General features: G+C 45.2%; 1 protein-coding gene across 2 annotated transcripts in view; it reads right to left on the bottom strand.

Moving 5' to 3' along the window:
* Positions 1–16150, bottom strand: part of phip (pleckstrin homology domain interacting protein) — a 30514-nt gene extending 14364 nt beyond the window's left edge. For both annotated transcript variants that reach the window (XM_072362381.1, XM_072362382.1), the window contains exons 1-18: positions 15794–16150; positions 15621–15679; positions 15506–15535; positions 15295–15354; positions 11735–11885; positions 11537–11635; positions 11260–11420; positions 9166–9387; positions 8779–8879; positions 8538–8608; positions 8085–8185; positions 7636–7676; positions 7111–7209; positions 5224–5380; positions 4824–4958; positions 960–1088; positions 653–878; positions 60–209 (exon numbers count right to left, since the gene is read on the bottom strand). In XM_072362381.1, coding sequence (XP_072218482.1) covers positions 60–209; positions 653–878; positions 960–1088; positions 4824–4958; positions 5224–5380; positions 7111–7209; positions 7636–7676; positions 8085–8185; positions 8538–8608; positions 8779–8879; positions 9166–9387; positions 11260–11420; positions 11537–11635; positions 11735–11885; positions 15295–15354; positions 15506–15535; positions 15621–15679; positions 15794–15833 — 2032 coding nt within the window. In that variant the 5' untranslated portion in view covers positions 15834–16150. The remainder of the gene's footprint in view (positions 1–59; positions 210–652; positions 879–959; positions 1089–4823; positions 4959–5223; positions 5381–7110; positions 7210–7635; positions 7677–8084; positions 8186–8537; positions 8609–8778; positions 8880–9165; positions 9388–11259; positions 11421–11536; positions 11636–11734; positions 11886–15294; positions 15355–15505; positions 15536–15620; positions 15680–15793) is intronic.
* Between the last annotated feature and the right edge of the window lie 1300 nt (positions 16151–17450).

The following is a 17450-nucleotide window of genomic DNA, read 5'->3' as shown; positions in this document are numbered from 1 at the left end:
TAATCATAAGACGAATCTGAACAGCAGGTGAACCTTGGCGACGGCTTTGGTGCTCCTACCTCTGCTGGACCTGGTGTTTGCTGTCGCTGCAGAAGCGGAGGCGTCGTTGGTTCCCCGCCTCTGGTCCTGCTCCTGCTGCAGCCTCTGAATCATGGTGTCCAGAGGACTAGAACCATCCACCGCCTGCTCACTCACCACCTGGTTCAGGCCTGAGCAGACAGCAGAGAGAGTAAAAAGGGGTTTTCCCAAAAGGAAGTGGGGAAACCATTCAGAGAGCGTGAACAGTCCTCGTACTTTGCTCCACTGATGCGTTTCATAAACTTCTGATTATTTCTGTTTATGGCTCTGCCAACATCTTAAAACTGCTTTATTAATTCTTGATTTTATCAGCCAATGCTCTTATGTGTTCAACAAAAGTCTCTCATTACGCACATGAGAGGAGAAATCATGTTATTATGAGGCTGTGAGCGCAGAATGATCAGCTTGACAAGAGTTTTTGATTAGCTGACAGATGGGCTCTGATGAAACAGAAAATGATGGCAACACCTGCAGGCAAAAGGTCTGATCTGCAGAGTGCAAGCAGACGGGAGGCTGAGTTGTTGTTTGTGACCCGAGGCCATGAAGAAGACATGCACACTGAGGTCCTCTGTACCTGAGGAAGTGACCCCCATCTGAGGAATCAGCTGCTCGTCCCTGCAGCCCTCCCTGCCAGGCACCAGCCGCTGGTATCTCGGGGGGTGAGGGTTCCCGTCCACGTCCACCAGGAAGGGCGGGGGCATCAGGTGTGGCGCCTGCTGCGTCTGCTCGTCCAGCACGTAATTGTTGGCATCTCGGATAAGTGGCCGGTAGTCTGTGTGGAAGAACATCTGGTCCGCGATCTGAAGCAGATCATTGTTGTTAACACTCAGTTACACATCTAACCGATAAGGATAATGGTAAAGATGAACCTGAAGGCATACCTTGTCATATCTGCTGCTGGAGCCAAAGCCAAAGATGAGCAGGTGACCGTGGGAATCGGTGGCTGCAAAGTGCTGCCCATCGGGACTACATTTACAGTCAAACAATGCTCCGTGCCCCTGGCCCTCAATCTATCCACAAGAAGAGAGACGGAGACAACAACAACAAAAAATCCACAGTTTATATCAGATACAGAACTGCAGTGTGGTCCACGGGCCAGAAGAATGACCCGAGTCAGCAAAATGTGCCATTTTGACCATTTTTGTCAGTCATCGATCAGATCTATTAAGTGTCCCAGCAAGTCATGATAATGAGCGAAGGTGCACGATATGAGCCAGAACACGAGCCTTCATCCCTCGATTCTCTATATACTGAAAGAAAAAGAGTGGAAAAAGGTGGAGCTTCTTCTATCAACATGTGCAAATATAAATGGAAATAGAGTATTTAAAGGAAAAAAAGTTTTTACAACTTGAAAGTCAATATTTGGTATGAGCAGCTTTTTTCTTCAATCCAGTCTGAACCCTCTTAGAGGAGCTTTCTTTTTCTTTAAGGAGTCTTCAGGAATAGTTCTCCAGGCTTCTTGAAGGACATCCCAAAGCTCTTCTCTGGATGTGGGCTGCCTTTTGTTCCGTTCTCTGTCAGATGATCCCACACTGCTTCAATGATGTTGAGGTCCGGCCTCTGGGGAGGATTCATCCCTCCATAAGACCTGTTGCTACTGATTTTCAGCTCTGTTCTTGTGTCACTTGGCATAGCTCAGCCTTTTTCTCCCCATTTCTCTTCCTTAAGGATGGCTTCTTGACAGCCACCCTTCCATGGAGACCACTTCTGATGAGGCTTCAGTGAACAGCAGATGGATCAAATACAGGTCCAGGAGCATCTAGAAAAACTAGTTCATGCATTTGTTACTTCAAGACTGGACTACTGTAATTCTTTATTATTGGGCTGTCCCACATATTCTCTGAAAAACCTCCAGCTGATCCAAAATGCTGCAGCCAGAGTTCTGATGAGAACTAACAGGAGAGATCATGTTTCTCCAGTTTTAGCTTCTCTTCATTGGCTCCCTGTTAAATTCAGAATAGAATTTAAGATTCTTCTCCTGACATATAAAGTTCTTAATAACCGAGCTCCATCATATCTTAAAGATCTCATTGTAAGATATTTTCCTAACAGAGCACTTCGCTCCCAAACTGCAGGTTTACTTGTTGTTCCCAGAGTCTCTAAAAGTAGAATGGGAGGCAGAGCCTTCAGTTATCAGGCCCCTCTCTGAGCTGCCAGTAAATGTCCAGGAAGCAGACACCCTTTCCACTTTTAAGATTAGGCTTAAAACTTTCCTTTTTGATAAAGCTTATAGTTAGGGATGGCTCAGGTAATCCTGAAACATCCCATAGTTAAGCTGCTATAGGCTCAGACTGCTGGGGGACCTCATCTGTCACACCTTTCCTCACTTTGCTCTCTTTTTCCCCCTGTTTAATTTCAAAATTGATTTTATGTACATGTGACATTATTGTGGTTATTAACTTGTGTTTCCCTGTTCCAACAGATATCCTTTGAATGGCGTTATGGTGTTTTTCCCCCCTCTTTTCCCTCTTTTCTGTCTTCTCAAACCCCAGCTGGTCGAGGCGGATGGCCACCCTTCCTGAGTCTGGTTCTGCCAGAGGTTTCTTCCTGTTAAAAGGGAGTCGTTCCTTTCCACAGTCGCCTCAGGCGCGCTCAGGACGGGAGATTGGACTGAAGACAAGTTTCGGTGCAATCTGTTGGTTTCCTTAGCTAGGATATTAATTTTTTGAATTGGACTATATTATTTAAGTGCCTTGAGATGACAATTGTTGTAATTTGGCACTATATAAATAAAACTGAATTTAATTTAATCTCTCAGTACCTGTGCCGGGTCTTTGCTGGATTTTTTTTCCTATTTCCTCAAAGACACCACTTTCATATACTGTTCATCTGCTAAAGAGAGTTTTTTCAGGTCTGACACTTCTTCTTTTGTCCTCCATTTGTTTAGTTCACAAGAGCACACTGGACCACCATGCAGAGATATGCCAAGTTTTCAACTAATAGATCTTAGAGAAACACTTTGTTGGTGCAAAAATACTATTTCGTGTCTGTCAAACTGGGTTATCTTTGGCATTTTTCATAGACACAAGCCTAGGAAACAGGAACAATTGATGCATCTTTACAACAGGCTGCTAGCAACAAAGTGCATAAAAATAAAATCTAAGAGTGGCTCTTTGCCAAGTTGCTATGTGTGGACAAAACACTGGTTTATCCATTAGGTCAGATGTCTGAAATTAAGTTTCTCTGAAAATGTTCTGGTAAAAGTACAGTACTAGTCAACGAATGAGTGAAAAAGCAGCCGATGTCCACAACTTTCAAAATCCTTCAGAAAGCCTGGAGAACTCCAGCTTTAGGACACTTTAAAGAGCACTTTCATAGAGTACAACATTCCCTTACAAACGTAAAGGAATGAGGGGTGGCTTAAGACTTTTCCAATGCACCGCATCATCATTTTTAACTTGCCCTTTTCCTGCAAAAACCAGCCTAATTGTCTGCTGTGAAAAACTATAGCCCAACGGCTCTGCACCTGCCGAAATGGAAGCGCCGTAAACAGAAGGTTGAAGAGAACACGCTGTAGCTCCATTCAATCAAATGTTTGGCCTCTCTGTTCCTTTGCTCGCAGAAAAGTAACAAGAGTGCCGACCTCAAGAGGCATTCATCCGACCAAATAAGCCTGAAGCTTAGCGGGTTTATGCAGGTGCGACGCATTTGTTTTCACTCCGCTGGATGGCAGGGTGACACATGTGGACAAGTTCATAAACACAGTCAATATGAAAGCCAATGAGAAGAAGTGAAGCCAAAACATTGTGGAAAACGGTGAGAGATGCACATCCTGAAAGAGGGGTGGCAGTCATTTACACAATGTTTGGCTTCACTTCAGTGAACCAGGAGGAAGTGGTGATGCTTCGACTACTTCCATGCAGTCTCAGTGGTTCTTGTGTGACAGCCGCTGGAGCCACTTGCAGAGCTCGACTCCATTAAAGTGACGCCATGTCATAAAGAAAAAGAAACCTTTTCTCATTGCAAATGAAAAGTTATATTGACAGTTAAAGCATTCATCCTCCCTCAGATTTATACACTCTGTCATTTCCTGCTATAATTTAACTTGCTCTGGTATGTCCAGCAGCTTTTGCAGGCTGATGTTAGCCAGCATGGATCGCAGCCAGGTGGTTTAGAAACAGCCAAGTCACACGGACAAAAGTTCAGTTCCCTTTCGGAGCATGGCATAATAATGTTAGCAACAGTTAGATGAGTCATGCTGGGTAAGTAAAAATCCCCGAGCTGCTCCTCTCCACGTGTGTGTTCTCTCTTTTCTTAACCATTCACCATTATCCTGGACATGTGTAAAAAGGAACAGCCACTTGGCTAAACTCCCAGAATCTCCCGGTAAGTTTCAAACTAAAATCTGAGCCTTTCCACGGGCTCACACACACGGTGCTGGTAAATGACACCATGATTTGGCTAAATGACCAGCTCACTTAGTGACTCATGCTTCCGAGACTGTGATTAACGCAGTCCTTGGTTACCATAGAGACAAAGGCAGGGAATACAACAGGGATTAACACACTAGATTAATATCTACAACGGCATATGCAGTTAAGTCTTATCATTTCACCATATGTGGGGCTCCTGTGCACATCCTTATGACAACAAGTCAGTGACGGAGAAATTTGAGAACAGAAAGAGAGAGTGAGATGGGGGAGGAGAGGGTGAGAGGGGAAGAATGTCTGACAAATTATAATTCTCTCTCAAAAAAAAAGAATGCACGAGGACATGATACCCAGACAAGAAGACAAGAAGCTCACCATGTTGAAGTAGGAGCGGATCTTGACTCCCCGGGCCAGGTCCCACACTATGCAATTCCCATCATGCCCCGCTGAGAAGAGGATTCTCGGATCGAAAGGATGTGGCTCCAGCACGAACACCTCATCCTCATGACCCTGTCAACAAACAACAGGAACATAAAAAATGAGACAATAAGACCATACAGGTAAAGCAGTAGTTTCACAGGCATGCGGTCAAAAACCCAAACGTTGGACCGACTGGAACTGCGTCCCGATTGTTACCGAACACAGCAGGGCCAATCACATCAGGAACGTGAACATCTGTGCCAACGGCCTGGACCAATCAGCAGTGCTTTAGACTTTAAAGAGTCAAGCATGAGTCAACACAGCTTATGTGACCCTTTAATAAGTCATTACGTACCATCAGGACGTGGACCAAGTTTCCGGTGATGGAGTTCCACACCTTCAGCGTCAGATTATTGGCCGCAGTGATCACTGTGCCGTCGTGGCGATCCCATGCTACCATGGTAACCTTCAGCTTAGTGACCTTGTCTTCAAGCGGAGGAGGGTTGTACTTCCTGGGTGCAGATGAAGACGTTATTTAAACCTGCTGCAGGCATTTCGGTTCATTTTCCGCACAAAACGTTTACAACCGAAAACTGGGCAAAATGACAAAACGTTACACATCTGTCGGAGGCTATACCTCACAGGAGAGAACAACTGTTCAAACGTTTATTCCATTTACGCCAGTCCTTTTGTTTTTACACCGCTAATGAGGAGCCAGGCTAATCTGACGGATTTCAGAGGATCCATTTCCACTGCAGGAACCTTCCAGAAACGGCAGATTTTTAGAGGGCTGTTTCCTCAGTCTCATCCATTTCCACCACACTGGAGCCAAGAGCTCAGTAAAGCTCCGGGGGGAAGCACGGACAAATTTTTGATTGGTCGAGTGCTCCCACCTTCATATTTCTGCCTTTCTGCCTGAGTCAACTAAAGTTTAATTTCCCCCATACCCCGTAAAATCTGTTATAAACCTGCGATACTTGTTGCCGAACACAGCGTTCATACTCAGCCATTATGAACTTCCTCATTTCACGCTCCTGTGTCTGTTCAGCACAGTAAACTTGACACACAGATAGCCATTGTCTTTCCACATTTCGGCAGACTTGATTTGCCAAACCAAAGCGCCGTCAAGCACCGGAGGCAACAAGATGGCCTTCGACTGGGTCTCACAGCTGAGATCGCATCCGACTGACAACTGGAAAAAGTAGCGTCTATGAGGACGCAACTCTCCAGTGAAGAAAGGGGCGACAGCCAGCACGGTTTCATGTGCAGCTGAGTCGAGATACAGGTGAGACGTCGAGAATCGAATCTCTATCTGTGAGCCAAGGGAGCGTATATATGCAGAATGATCGGACCAATACCACCCAGATGATGGGTTTGGGTTCCAGTTTTGAGAGTTGCCATTTTGCAAGGTTTCAGGGAACAAACACGTTTTCATGTATTTTTAAAGTCCAGTTTTGGTGGGAGTGGCTCGTAGATGAACAGACTAAAGAACTCTTTTACCCCTTTATGTGGGTGAAATCTGGGATTCTCTGGCTACGCCGAACAACCGGTCCGAGTCATCTCTCTCACTGACAGACCTTAAGTCAATTCAACATGTTAAATCATCTCGGAAAAAAAAAAAAGGGACTGTAAGGGCCTGTAGACCTGTGGGAAAACAGATGAACCGGTGCTGAAAGATTCTTTTAGCTCCTCGAATAAAGCCTCCGGGCCTTTAATAGCCAAAATTTATACAACTATCAGTTTCGTCAACGCATTAATCTGGTAGTTTCTCTTAATATCTGGAGAGCGAGGGACAGTAAACTTTCTCCATGTTACATCTGGGCTTGAAAGCGTTTAAAGAAATAAAATAAAATAAAAAAATCAATGCAGGTGTTTCAGAGTTGTGCTTTTATGTTCATTTCGTCGAGGCTTGTTGGGTTCATTCGGGCAGTAAAGACATAAATAGCCTGTAATTATCATCTTTATTCATCCACCGTCTGATGCCACAGTAAATCTATACTGTGCCCAGAAGCAGTCAATCAGTCACAGTGGCACAAAGTGTTCTTTTTTTTTTTAAGTGTCACTATATTCTGAATAAGCACAGATGTTAAGTTTTTCTTTTTTTTTTGTCAAGAATTTCAACTGACATCATGGCCCCAAAGGTCAACCCGGTTCACAGTTTTGAGAGACCCAACAGCTGTGATGGAAAGGCCAGACTTTTACACACACACACACACACACACACACACACACACACACATACCCAGGTAATTTGGTCTGCATATCCAGCAGAACGCTCCTCCAACCCTGCGGCTGCAGCTGCCAGATCCGAGCCGTACCATCCCTGCTGCCGCTCACAAACCTACAAACGCACACACACGCAAAGATTTAAGACACACGGATTCATGCCACTGAAACACACACTCAGTTCATCTTTCTGCATCAGCATTCATTAATCCGTGCTTGTGTTTCTCTGTGTGTTCGCCTCCAACTCCTCTGCTTTTTGCACAGACATTCCGTCGTCCTCCTGAGGGAATTACAGCCGAGCTTCTTTTTTCAGCTAACCCTATCTGGGCAGACGCAGTTTAGCATGCATTTACGTGTGCGCTAAAGCATGTTTCAGACGTTAAGTGAAGGCGCCGTTTCTGCTGACTCAATCTAGTCACCTTACAGCGCCCCGAGGTTCCATTAAAACAGGCAGTGGAACAGTGGTGCTCAGAGAAAAATCAACCACCCTCACTTTGGGGCTCTCTCCCAAACACACACAAGCAAACCTGTGCAAACTCACCTGTCACTGCAATGGGAAAATTGGATGCTGTCAACTTTGTCCTGGTAGGAAAATTAAAAAAGAAGAAAAATCAACACCGGCCTGTTCAGTAATGACAATACAACATAATTACTGTTACCTAAAAGCAAATGCTTTGGGCTCAAGATCCACCTCGGATTTTTTTTAAAAGAGCTTTTAAAATAGCATTTGCGGTTATCACAGGTAGATGATGACAACTCTCCATGACAACCGACTTTAATGTGAAAAATATTCAGATTAAAAACATTTTTTATTTTATTTTTTTAAAAAGCCAGCTGCACGCCACGCATGAACATGGTCGATAGGATGTTCGTTTGCAACAGTTTTAAACCATGCAAATATATTTCCTAGCTGCTTTGTGTTGGCTCAAAGGCACAGCTGCAGGAATAAAAGATAAATAAGTGACTAAAGAAGCCGCCGCGTCGACTCACAGTGTGGGACTCCAGTTCAGAGATCTTTTCCGGTTGACCTGACCCGAAGTAGTACACCCTGATGATGTGGTCAGTGCTGCCCGTGGCGAGGAACATACCACCTGGACACGCAGGGGAAGAATTACAAACAGTATTTATCAAGATAAATCATTTCCATACACTGGAAACTTTCTTCTCTTCTTTGCATGCTTGTGACTAAACAGAATCAAATGGTTCTTATGTCGCGGTAGTATGCAAATGCAGTAAAAAGTGAACATTTTTTAGGTTTGATAGCTTTAAAAAAAAACTGGGGGACCAAACAAACTGTTGTGCATTCCTTCCACATATACAGGAAAACAAGCGAGCATCTGTCAGTGTAGCTGTGCTAGCTCTGCAGTTCATCTGGGCTAACTGTGCACGTTTTCATTCTACTCAGCTGCTTCTCCTCTGGTGGTGAATATGAGGCTGGTTTACCTGCGCTGAAGGAGGAGCAGATCATCTGCACGCCAGGTCTGGAGCGCTCTGTGAATTTGCTGGGCCTCTGGCTGGACAAAAAAAAAAACAGACAAAAGCACAGTTAGAAGCCAGTGAGGATCAGTAACACTGAAGAGGTTCCCATCCTGTGAGAGTTTCACCTCTTAACGAACACACAAATGGACGCCGACGTGGCAAAAAGAGTGTGAGAGGAACTTCACCGTGCGTGCGTTTTTCTCACCCGAACTTGAGCGTGCGAGCGTCCCACTGCCAGAAGCAGATGGTGCCGTCGGCTCCGGTGGAGGACAGGTAGCGCTTGGAGCCGCAACAGAGAGGCGAAAACTGCAAAGGCAACCGTGCAGAGGTTAAACGGAATCAAATGAGATGCAAACAACACTGCAGTAAAAGGACATCAAGGACAATATCCAAAATATACATTAATACGCGCAGGCTTGTAATACACAGGTTTATAAAACAGAGGCCAAAATACTGCGATGATTAAAATCAGATGGAATGCTCCATTCTGCTCATACAGCACATATACAACATTTAAATACAGTTTCAGGGGCATTTCCACGTGACACAGAATATTTCAATTCAGCTTGTGAGGCACAGGCAAACATCGCACCTGCAGCGAGGTGATGGAGGCCGCGTGTCCCTCCAGGACAGCCAAAGGAGCGCAGGTCTGCAAGCACCACACTCGGATGGTCTTGTCGCAGGACCCGGCGGCGATCATGGTGTTCTCGTAGCTGACGGCCATGTCGGAAATCTCGGCGGCGTGGCCGCGCAGGGTCGCCAGCAGACGCCCGTCGTCCGTTCCCCAGATCTTCACCAGGCAGTCATCCGAGCCCTGGGAGCGACAAGAGAGCCCGACAAACACGGCCATCACTACGTGGGAGGAGACTCTTATTTAAGATGCAAAACTAATCCAACGCGGTAACCAAAGGACTTCAAGCTGATCTGGGACACGCTGCGGCACCAGGCCGCCAACATGCTTACAAATGTGGAAGACAAACAGAAGAGGGAATGAGATTAATGACCAGTTTGCTTTTTGACAACCAGATACATTCCAAAGCACTGGACTGACATCGTCACGAGACTGCAATTACATGCATGCCATTAGGGTGATTATTCCTATCACAGAGACAAATGACACAACTGGCATGAAAAGATATTTGCTGTCTGGTCTTGTTGAAACAAAATAACAGCAACACTGACTGATTAACAGGTGAGTTACTATTCTGGTGGTAGTATAAACGAGGAAGTTGAATTACAATGAACTAGAGTGAACTGCATTCCACAATGACACGGCTCAGTTGCCCGTTTCCTGGATGCCCCCCCCACGGATGAAGGAAAACAGACGTGAACTAAGGACAAATAAGAGTAATCCAAGACTGCGGAGATGTGAAAAGCCTCATTCTGACACAAAAAAAAGAACTTTCCGAGTAGCATGCAGAAAAGAAAGCAAAATAATAATGTATCAAAACAGCTCAAAGAAAAATTCCTCCCATTTAGAGGAGGGAATGAAAAAAAAATGTGGTCGCCTACAGCCGGCAACATTCTTTAGTCTGTACTGGAGATGGAGAGCTGAATCAGCACATGAAAGCCACCTTCGGGGACTCAGCTGAGAATTCCTGGCTGGGATCCAGATTGTTGGGGGGGGGTCAAAATGTTTTGAGATTCAACACGGTGCCATTTCAACATCTGTGCCTTGATCAAAAGGATCCTCAAACCCAACAGGTAACCATAGAGATGGCAGGGGGTCATATTTTCTGAATTGAAGGATGATCACCGTTAGAACAACGATCTGTGAAAAAAAGTCGGTGCAAATGGCGATGATTGGAACTTTTATTTATACATTTCTCTTATTTTTGGATCCCTCTTTAGGCGACACAGAAAAATATCAAGAGATCCAAAAAAAAAAACAAAAAAAAACACAGAAACAGAAATAAAAGTTATCGAAGACAGCGCAGAGAAAAAAAGAAGAAGTACAATTCTGGCACTTAGCCACGGCCTCGGAGGAAACATTATGATGAGAAATAGAAAGGAGGAGGGGCAGCAGAGGATGAGGACAGAGGGAGAGAAAAAGAGAGAGAGATAACAGAAAGAGAGTCAGTCAGAGACCCCCCCCCTCTCAGCTCGCAGCAGCCAGCCATTTTTAGAGATTTAAGGAGTGAAAGCTGAAAATGGTGTAGAGCAGCAGGCACGGCTTGACTGAAGGATCCAAAGAAAAGGGAGGCGACATTAAAGCAACATTTTCTGATCGTTTGTTCGATTCTCACAACACACACACAAAAAAGGCTGCATCTCTATCACAGCCACTTTACACAAAAGGGCACGGAGAGGACAAAGTTCAGCTTCCTTCTTTCGACACCAAAAACTGCTCTCCTTTCAGACACGATTATTACCACAACGCAGCGCAATCTTTGGTTTTTTTTTCCTTCCTTCCTTTTCGATCTCATAGCTGTGAGTCACTGAGAACAAGCGTCCCACCTCTGTCAGGAAAACAGTAATTACCTCCCACCAGAACCGCTCCGACGTGGAATGCGAATGTTTACGCGTCTGGCTCGGCAGAACGCACCTTTTAACAGTCAAACACACGACAGGTGACCTCAGAGCGAACACGACGGCGTCGCTGAACAGACTCCTTAAATGTCAGCACAAGCTGTGAGGGAGGGGGGCCTCAATCAAACAGCACAAACAAAAACGCGTGCAGCCTTACAGTGAAGATGCGCCGCCCTGTCCGGTCGAAGGTAACGCAGTACACAGACGACAGGTGCCCCAGGATCCTCTTGTGCATCTTCATGTGCTGGTACACGGCGGTCGGCACCAGCTGCCGCAGGCGGTACGAGCCGTTCAGCCGGCGGCTGAAGCTGGTCTCCACTGGAGGCAGAGCAAACAAACACGCCAGTAAGGGAGGACCTCATCTCTCAGTATGGACAGAAAACTGCTCTGAAAAGCTGGAGGCTCATAAACCTTTATTTTCATTCTTTTTTTACCGATATTAGGCGGGCTCCCGTAAATAATCGGCGGCTCTGGTGGTCTTCCGCAATGTAGCGCAGCCAGCGCTGAACCCTTCCACACGACATGTTTGCAACCTTGAAGAGGACAAAAAGCAGAGAAATCAAACAGATTCAAGTGTGGCGCAAACGTTTAAAGTTGGCGCAGGAACCCCAAATTCATATAAGTCCACTCACTCTTGCTGGAGCGGAGGAGATTCTGCCTGCCGGCCCCCAGCAGGCTGGTGAGCCCGGGCACGCTGGCGGGGACTTCCCTCTCCAGCAGCGGACAAACCCTGGAGCATACCTGCAGCAGGTGGTCCGGACTGATGTGTCTGTAGAGTTTCACCTGAACACACACACACACACACACACACACACACACAGCTGTCAGGCTGGTAGCGAGCAGGGTGGACAACTGAAAACAAATGTTTTCCAGAAGCTTTGCTACAACATCATCACACCAAAGCTGCAGGTAGAAATGATCAGAGATTTCATTCATAAAAGCAGAAAAAAAGAAGAAACGCTGGCCTGCCACAGAGCTGCTTCACACAGTTGTTCTGGTCTGGTATTCATTAACTTTGTAAGCATTTATTGAACTTGGGGGTAAAGCATAAAAAAAACTTGTATGTCATTTTTCTTCTGCTACCTCGTGAAACTCTTTAAGACCACTTTTAGACACCAAAGTAAAAGGATAAATGTGATGGATTTTATTCTATTTCATCTTCGATCCGGTCATCATACAGAGCTTTGTGGTGCCAATTCAAAAGATAAAACTTGTGTTGTGGCAACAACTGAAGAGCACCGCCAACTCCGAGCTTGTTTTTGCCAAATATCAACCTCTCTGCAACCTATAAATATATCCCAAATAGCAAATATCGTGTTCTTCATGCAGCCTAAACGACACACACACACTGTGTGTGTAAATAAAGCTTTAAAAAAATAAGAAATCTTTGGACAGATCTACGAGTGAGTGAATTGTGTTCTATATCAGACTCTCATTAGCTGGAGTGCGCCACCCTCGCCTGCAGACAGAGAAAGATCGGTCTTTGGGTCCTTTTAGATGCAAATTCTCACGCAGGCAGATGGGGAAAAAAGGCTTTAGCTTCGGCAAAATGACAGGAAACCTCCCTTCCAGGAATGCACATGTTTTAGAGTGAAGATGCCCTTCTAAAATCTGCGCCGATAACTCTCCTCTGAGGGCTTAGGCACAAATAAACTGATCAAGACCAATTAAGGGGACGAATTAATGACCTTATTTCTAATGTTTCACACCCATTTCGACAAAAACAAACGATATTTTCAAGTGCGCCGACTAAAATGTCAGTCGTTACCCATTTAGATCACATAATTAAAAATTATGCATCTGCCCCCAAATGACCGCAGGTCATTTAAAAAAAAAAAAAAGTCACACAGATTTAGTTGGTATGAGGCAGAAAGAAACCCACACTGGTATAAACACAGTATGTCACTGATTCCACTGACACGTGGGGGGGGACACACACTCCTGCTTGGCCTACTTTGGAAGAAACGCACACGCCTGAATGACTGGAAGGGCACGCAACACACCGCGGGGTGAAAAGCAGAAGAATGGAGAGGTGCGTTTATGTCAGGCAGCCGAGCTGCTTAAAAGGGTTTTTCCTCCCTTTTTTAAAAAATAAAACAAAACCAGCAGCAGTTAGCTTTGCATCTGTCACATCGGGTTTAAATATCACACACATTAATGTTCTCCATTTCTGTATCTGAGCTGCAACAAGGACAATGTCTCCCTTTCCCTCTTCTCCACACACAGGAACACAATTAATGACCCCTTAATTGCTTTCAACATCCTTGCTGGCTCCCAGACGTGATCAGTGTTTCTAAGCACATATCAGAGCACAAGGAGCTCTCAGGTACATGCAGATCCAAGACCAACACACACACACACACTCATCTGCATAAGTGAGATATGTGAATAATAATTTGATCCTTTTTTTTTGCCCCTCATCCTCTAAAACACAACGGATCACACTCCAGCAGCCACAACTGCACCACAGAGGAGCACATGGCCCTACACACCACTGAAAACACAACACACAGCCTGTGTTATCATCGCCTCCCCCTAAAAAGGTAACGACCAACGTTGCGTTAACGCCACGTGGAGATCTGCCTTACATTAATAACAAATAAAGCAGAATGGGATGGAAATACGTCCCGTTTCGCATTATTTTCACTCAAAAATGCTCCAATAATCTAAATGTGGATTGTGCTCCTGATCAGTTTTAGATATATTTTTTAATTAATAACAAATCTAATTAATCCACTTTAATTAATTAGCCGCCATTAATATTGTTGATTACAACAGTATCATTGAAGTCGGCGTTTATTCTAAAAAAAAGAGGCCCAACCCCCCCTCCTCTCCTCTGCTTCTTCAGCGGCGTAAACATCCAACTACAGCCGCTAACAGGCGGTCAAAAGCCGGCGCTGCTGCTCCGTGAAACACCCCCGCCTCGCCGGTTCCATTTCGTCTAATAATTAAAACCTCCCCATCGAAAGAAGTATTTTCTTTCTTTAGTGTTTTTCCTTTTTTTTTTTTTTTTTTTAAATACGGGGACTTATGCACAATAGACAGGAGGCAGGCTGAACGGCTGGGGTATGGGAGGAGGAGGAGGAACGCAGAGCCCAGCGAGCCGAGCAGGAAGAGAGAAAGAAACGCAGCAGGGGCAGACGGACACCGTCAATAATTCCTTAAACGTTTAGATTAACGTGCTGTTCGGGCTCGCGCCTGTCCCGTCTTTGGCTGTTCGCTAGTCTACGTTTGCGGACACGAGCGCGAAATTCTGCTAAATAAATAAATGTCTTGGTTTCTGTTTTTTTTTTAAACAAATGGTGGGCTTTGTCCGTCAAATATGCCACGTGTCATTATTCGTCGTAATAGTGTTAAAATAAAACTAAATTTTTTTTTAAAAAAACTGCGGACAAAATAGGCTTTGGGGAGGTTAAGCAGCGTAGCTTAAAGAAAAAAAAATGCCAAATGTGGAAGAGCTGACGAATTCTATCCACGCCCCCATGCGTAAAAACGTCACTTTCCGCCGAGCCCCGTTTGTTTACATGACAATTAGCAGCTAAATTAATAGCGCGATTCTATGTCAGCTCCAAGTTACCTCTCATCGCCGCGTGAACTGATCTTCTTCTTCTCTTCCACCCGAGTTGGCAACACCCCCCTCCCCCTTCCCCTAACTGCTCTCCAGAAATCACTCTATCAACAACCGGGTAGCAGTCAAGCCTCAAATGAGTGCTCCAACTCCAGTTTTACTGAATCTACTGTTTATATTCCCCTCAAAAAAAGTCCCGTTTTCTGACTCTTGCCCCCCCACCCCCTTGTGTGTTTCCAGCCCATGCACACAAATTATGGTTCTTGCAGGACAAGAGCGCCTCCATCTCTCAGGCTCGTGGCGCAGGGAGTCCCTCCTCCGGATCCTGGCGCTCCTACACCACAACACTCATGACGTATCAACATTTCACACACAATTTTCCAGCAACTATTAAAACCTTTTGCACTTGCATGGCACCGAACTCGCTCAACGTGCCGCCCGGGAGGTCGGGACCGGACCCACCTGGAGTTGCGAAAACAGCCCCCAAACCTGCAACTAACTCGCCCTGCGAGCCCTTTGGAGGTTTTTTTTTTCCTTCTTTACCACCTGATTTAAAAATTGCGGGAAATTCAATTTTTATTTTGCTCTCTAAAAACTTTTTCCTCAGTTATAGAGCACCCTTACCAAATTTTCGTACGTCCCGGGGTGCTCCTGCCCTGTCCAGTCCAGCCTTTTGGGGAGAAGCTGGGGTGGAAAAACAGTGTCGGCTGTGATCATCCAGTTCATTAATGTATCCAGTGATGTTTTAAAACAGTAAATGACAATTCAGAGGAAAAGCAACATCACAAAGTACAGTGCGGAGAGAAGCATCTCTCTCGTAGTGCTGACTGCTTACCTCCTTCTCCTCCACCTCCCTTATCAGGGTCTGAAAATAGGATAAAAATACAAAATTACACCTCGTGACAATTTCGGACATATTCTAAATTACCCTAAAATACGAAAACACCAACCTCGGCGGCTTTTTGACACGGTCCAGCTTCTAGAAATCGGGCTATTAGGAAGTACAGTTCTGGTATGGTTGGAGGGGGAGAAGAGGACGGGAGCTGCGTTAGAAGAGGGCACCGAGGAAATTGGGGGGGGTATTAAAACAACCATGACACATTTTCCGTTCTCCTTTACTCACCAGAAGTCAACTGCGCGATGTGTGTACTGTCTGAAGCCATTTTGGTGTTGTTTGCCAGGGCAGCGCCAGAGCCTGCGTGCTGGGTCTAGGTGGCTGCCCTGTAGCTGTCACTGTTTATCCGCCAGGAAGAGGCTACCTCCATTCAGCTTCGCTCACACATAGTCCCGGCTGCGTCTACTATTCCTCCGCGAGGCGGCAATTAGTGCGCGCCGTACGGTTTATCCCGCAGACCGCCGTCTTCGGATAACAGAGAACGAAACCAATAAAACACTACTGTACCGAATGCTACTCGGGGCTCATTCCAGTCGTGGTTGATATGCTGTGGGGGTATGTTTGTTTAAATCCCCCTCCCCCTCAAAGGAAAAAAAACGCAAGTCCTTTGCGGAAGCATACAGCGCTATGTCTCTCGCCCGCCCCTCTCGATGGGAGGAAGAAATGGCAGCCTGCTAAAGGAGAGGACACATTGCGGCAGCATGGCTGTTACCTTGTAGCGAGATGGCATTTCGCACATTTTGCAAACTGTAACGTTACGCTTTCTTAGTTTAAAGCTTGTTGTGGACCGGCGTGCCGTACTTCCGGCTCCATTTAGTCTAAATGTCTTTCTTCGGATTTAAGAATTATGGCTCCCGTCTTTCAGAGGGATTTACAACCGATGTAATCGTTTCAGCGAAGGTTTTGTCAAATAACACGGTCGGCTGTGTGAATTCGGCGTGTTCGCGTTGGCCTCGCTTGTTGTTACGGTTCTTGTGTAACACGACATGTAGCTAACACACCCACTCTCTGTGTGAGCCGTTTGGTGGGGAAGTCGTCCATTTCTCTTCCAAATATTGCTCGGCAGTAAAATGGGGGAAGGGTTGGAGAAGAAGGGGAATGCAGCCTTAATGAATGAAACCCCGTGAGTTACAGCAATTAAATGGCAATGGAGACACTGATGCAAGATAGGCCATTCTGGGAGATTATCAAGGAAATGCACGACAGCCCACCCCCTCCCATCACCTGACGCCTAAGAATATTATTGTAGAACACAGTTCTGACAGTAAATTCACATTATTTGTGTAGAAGATGGATATCATAATTTCCATCAAGCAGCAGGTTTAAAAATAAAAAAAAGGCCTGTATTTAAATGTCTTGTTACATGTCAGCTGTTTAATTAAAAGTAAAAGCATCACTTAGTTTCTTAGGGACTTATTTGATATTTCTGTTAACTGTGATGAAAGCAACCTGTCCTCTAAATAAAACGAAGGTTGAGTTCTCAACCCAGCAACCTTAGGAAGTTGCGGCCTGAAATAGAAAGTGCGATATTTACACACCCACGAAAAACCAGAGTGTGTCTGAAAAGCACCTCGAACTGTAAATTCGATTGGTTTTCACACATTTTGTGTGGTGAAATGTACCCAAATGAATTACTTGAGCACTTCAAATGAAATAATGCATGTTGGAACAATCATTTATGTGCCGCTTGTAATTGTGTTATTTAAAAAAATGATAAACACAGTCTCCTGGTCTTGTATGGCAACTGGATCCCCAGCAGAGGCTTCCTTAATTAGATGTTTGTAGCTGAGAATCGGATGAATTTACAGATTCAACGCTTTTTCTTTTTTTTTTTGTCTTAACATTTTTTGTTTTTTGTGAATTTCAGTCACAGGGACATACAGAC

This window comes from Leuresthes tenuis, unplaced genomic scaffold (genome assembly GCF_036924035.1).
Source record: "Leuresthes tenuis unplaced genomic scaffold, fLeuTen1.0.hap1 SCAF_13, whole genome shotgun sequence".
Lineage (NCBI taxonomy): Eukaryota > Metazoa > Chordata > Actinopteri > Atheriniformes > Atherinopsidae > Leuresthes > Leuresthes tenuis.
This window is presented reverse-complemented; position numbering and strand designations above follow the sequence as displayed.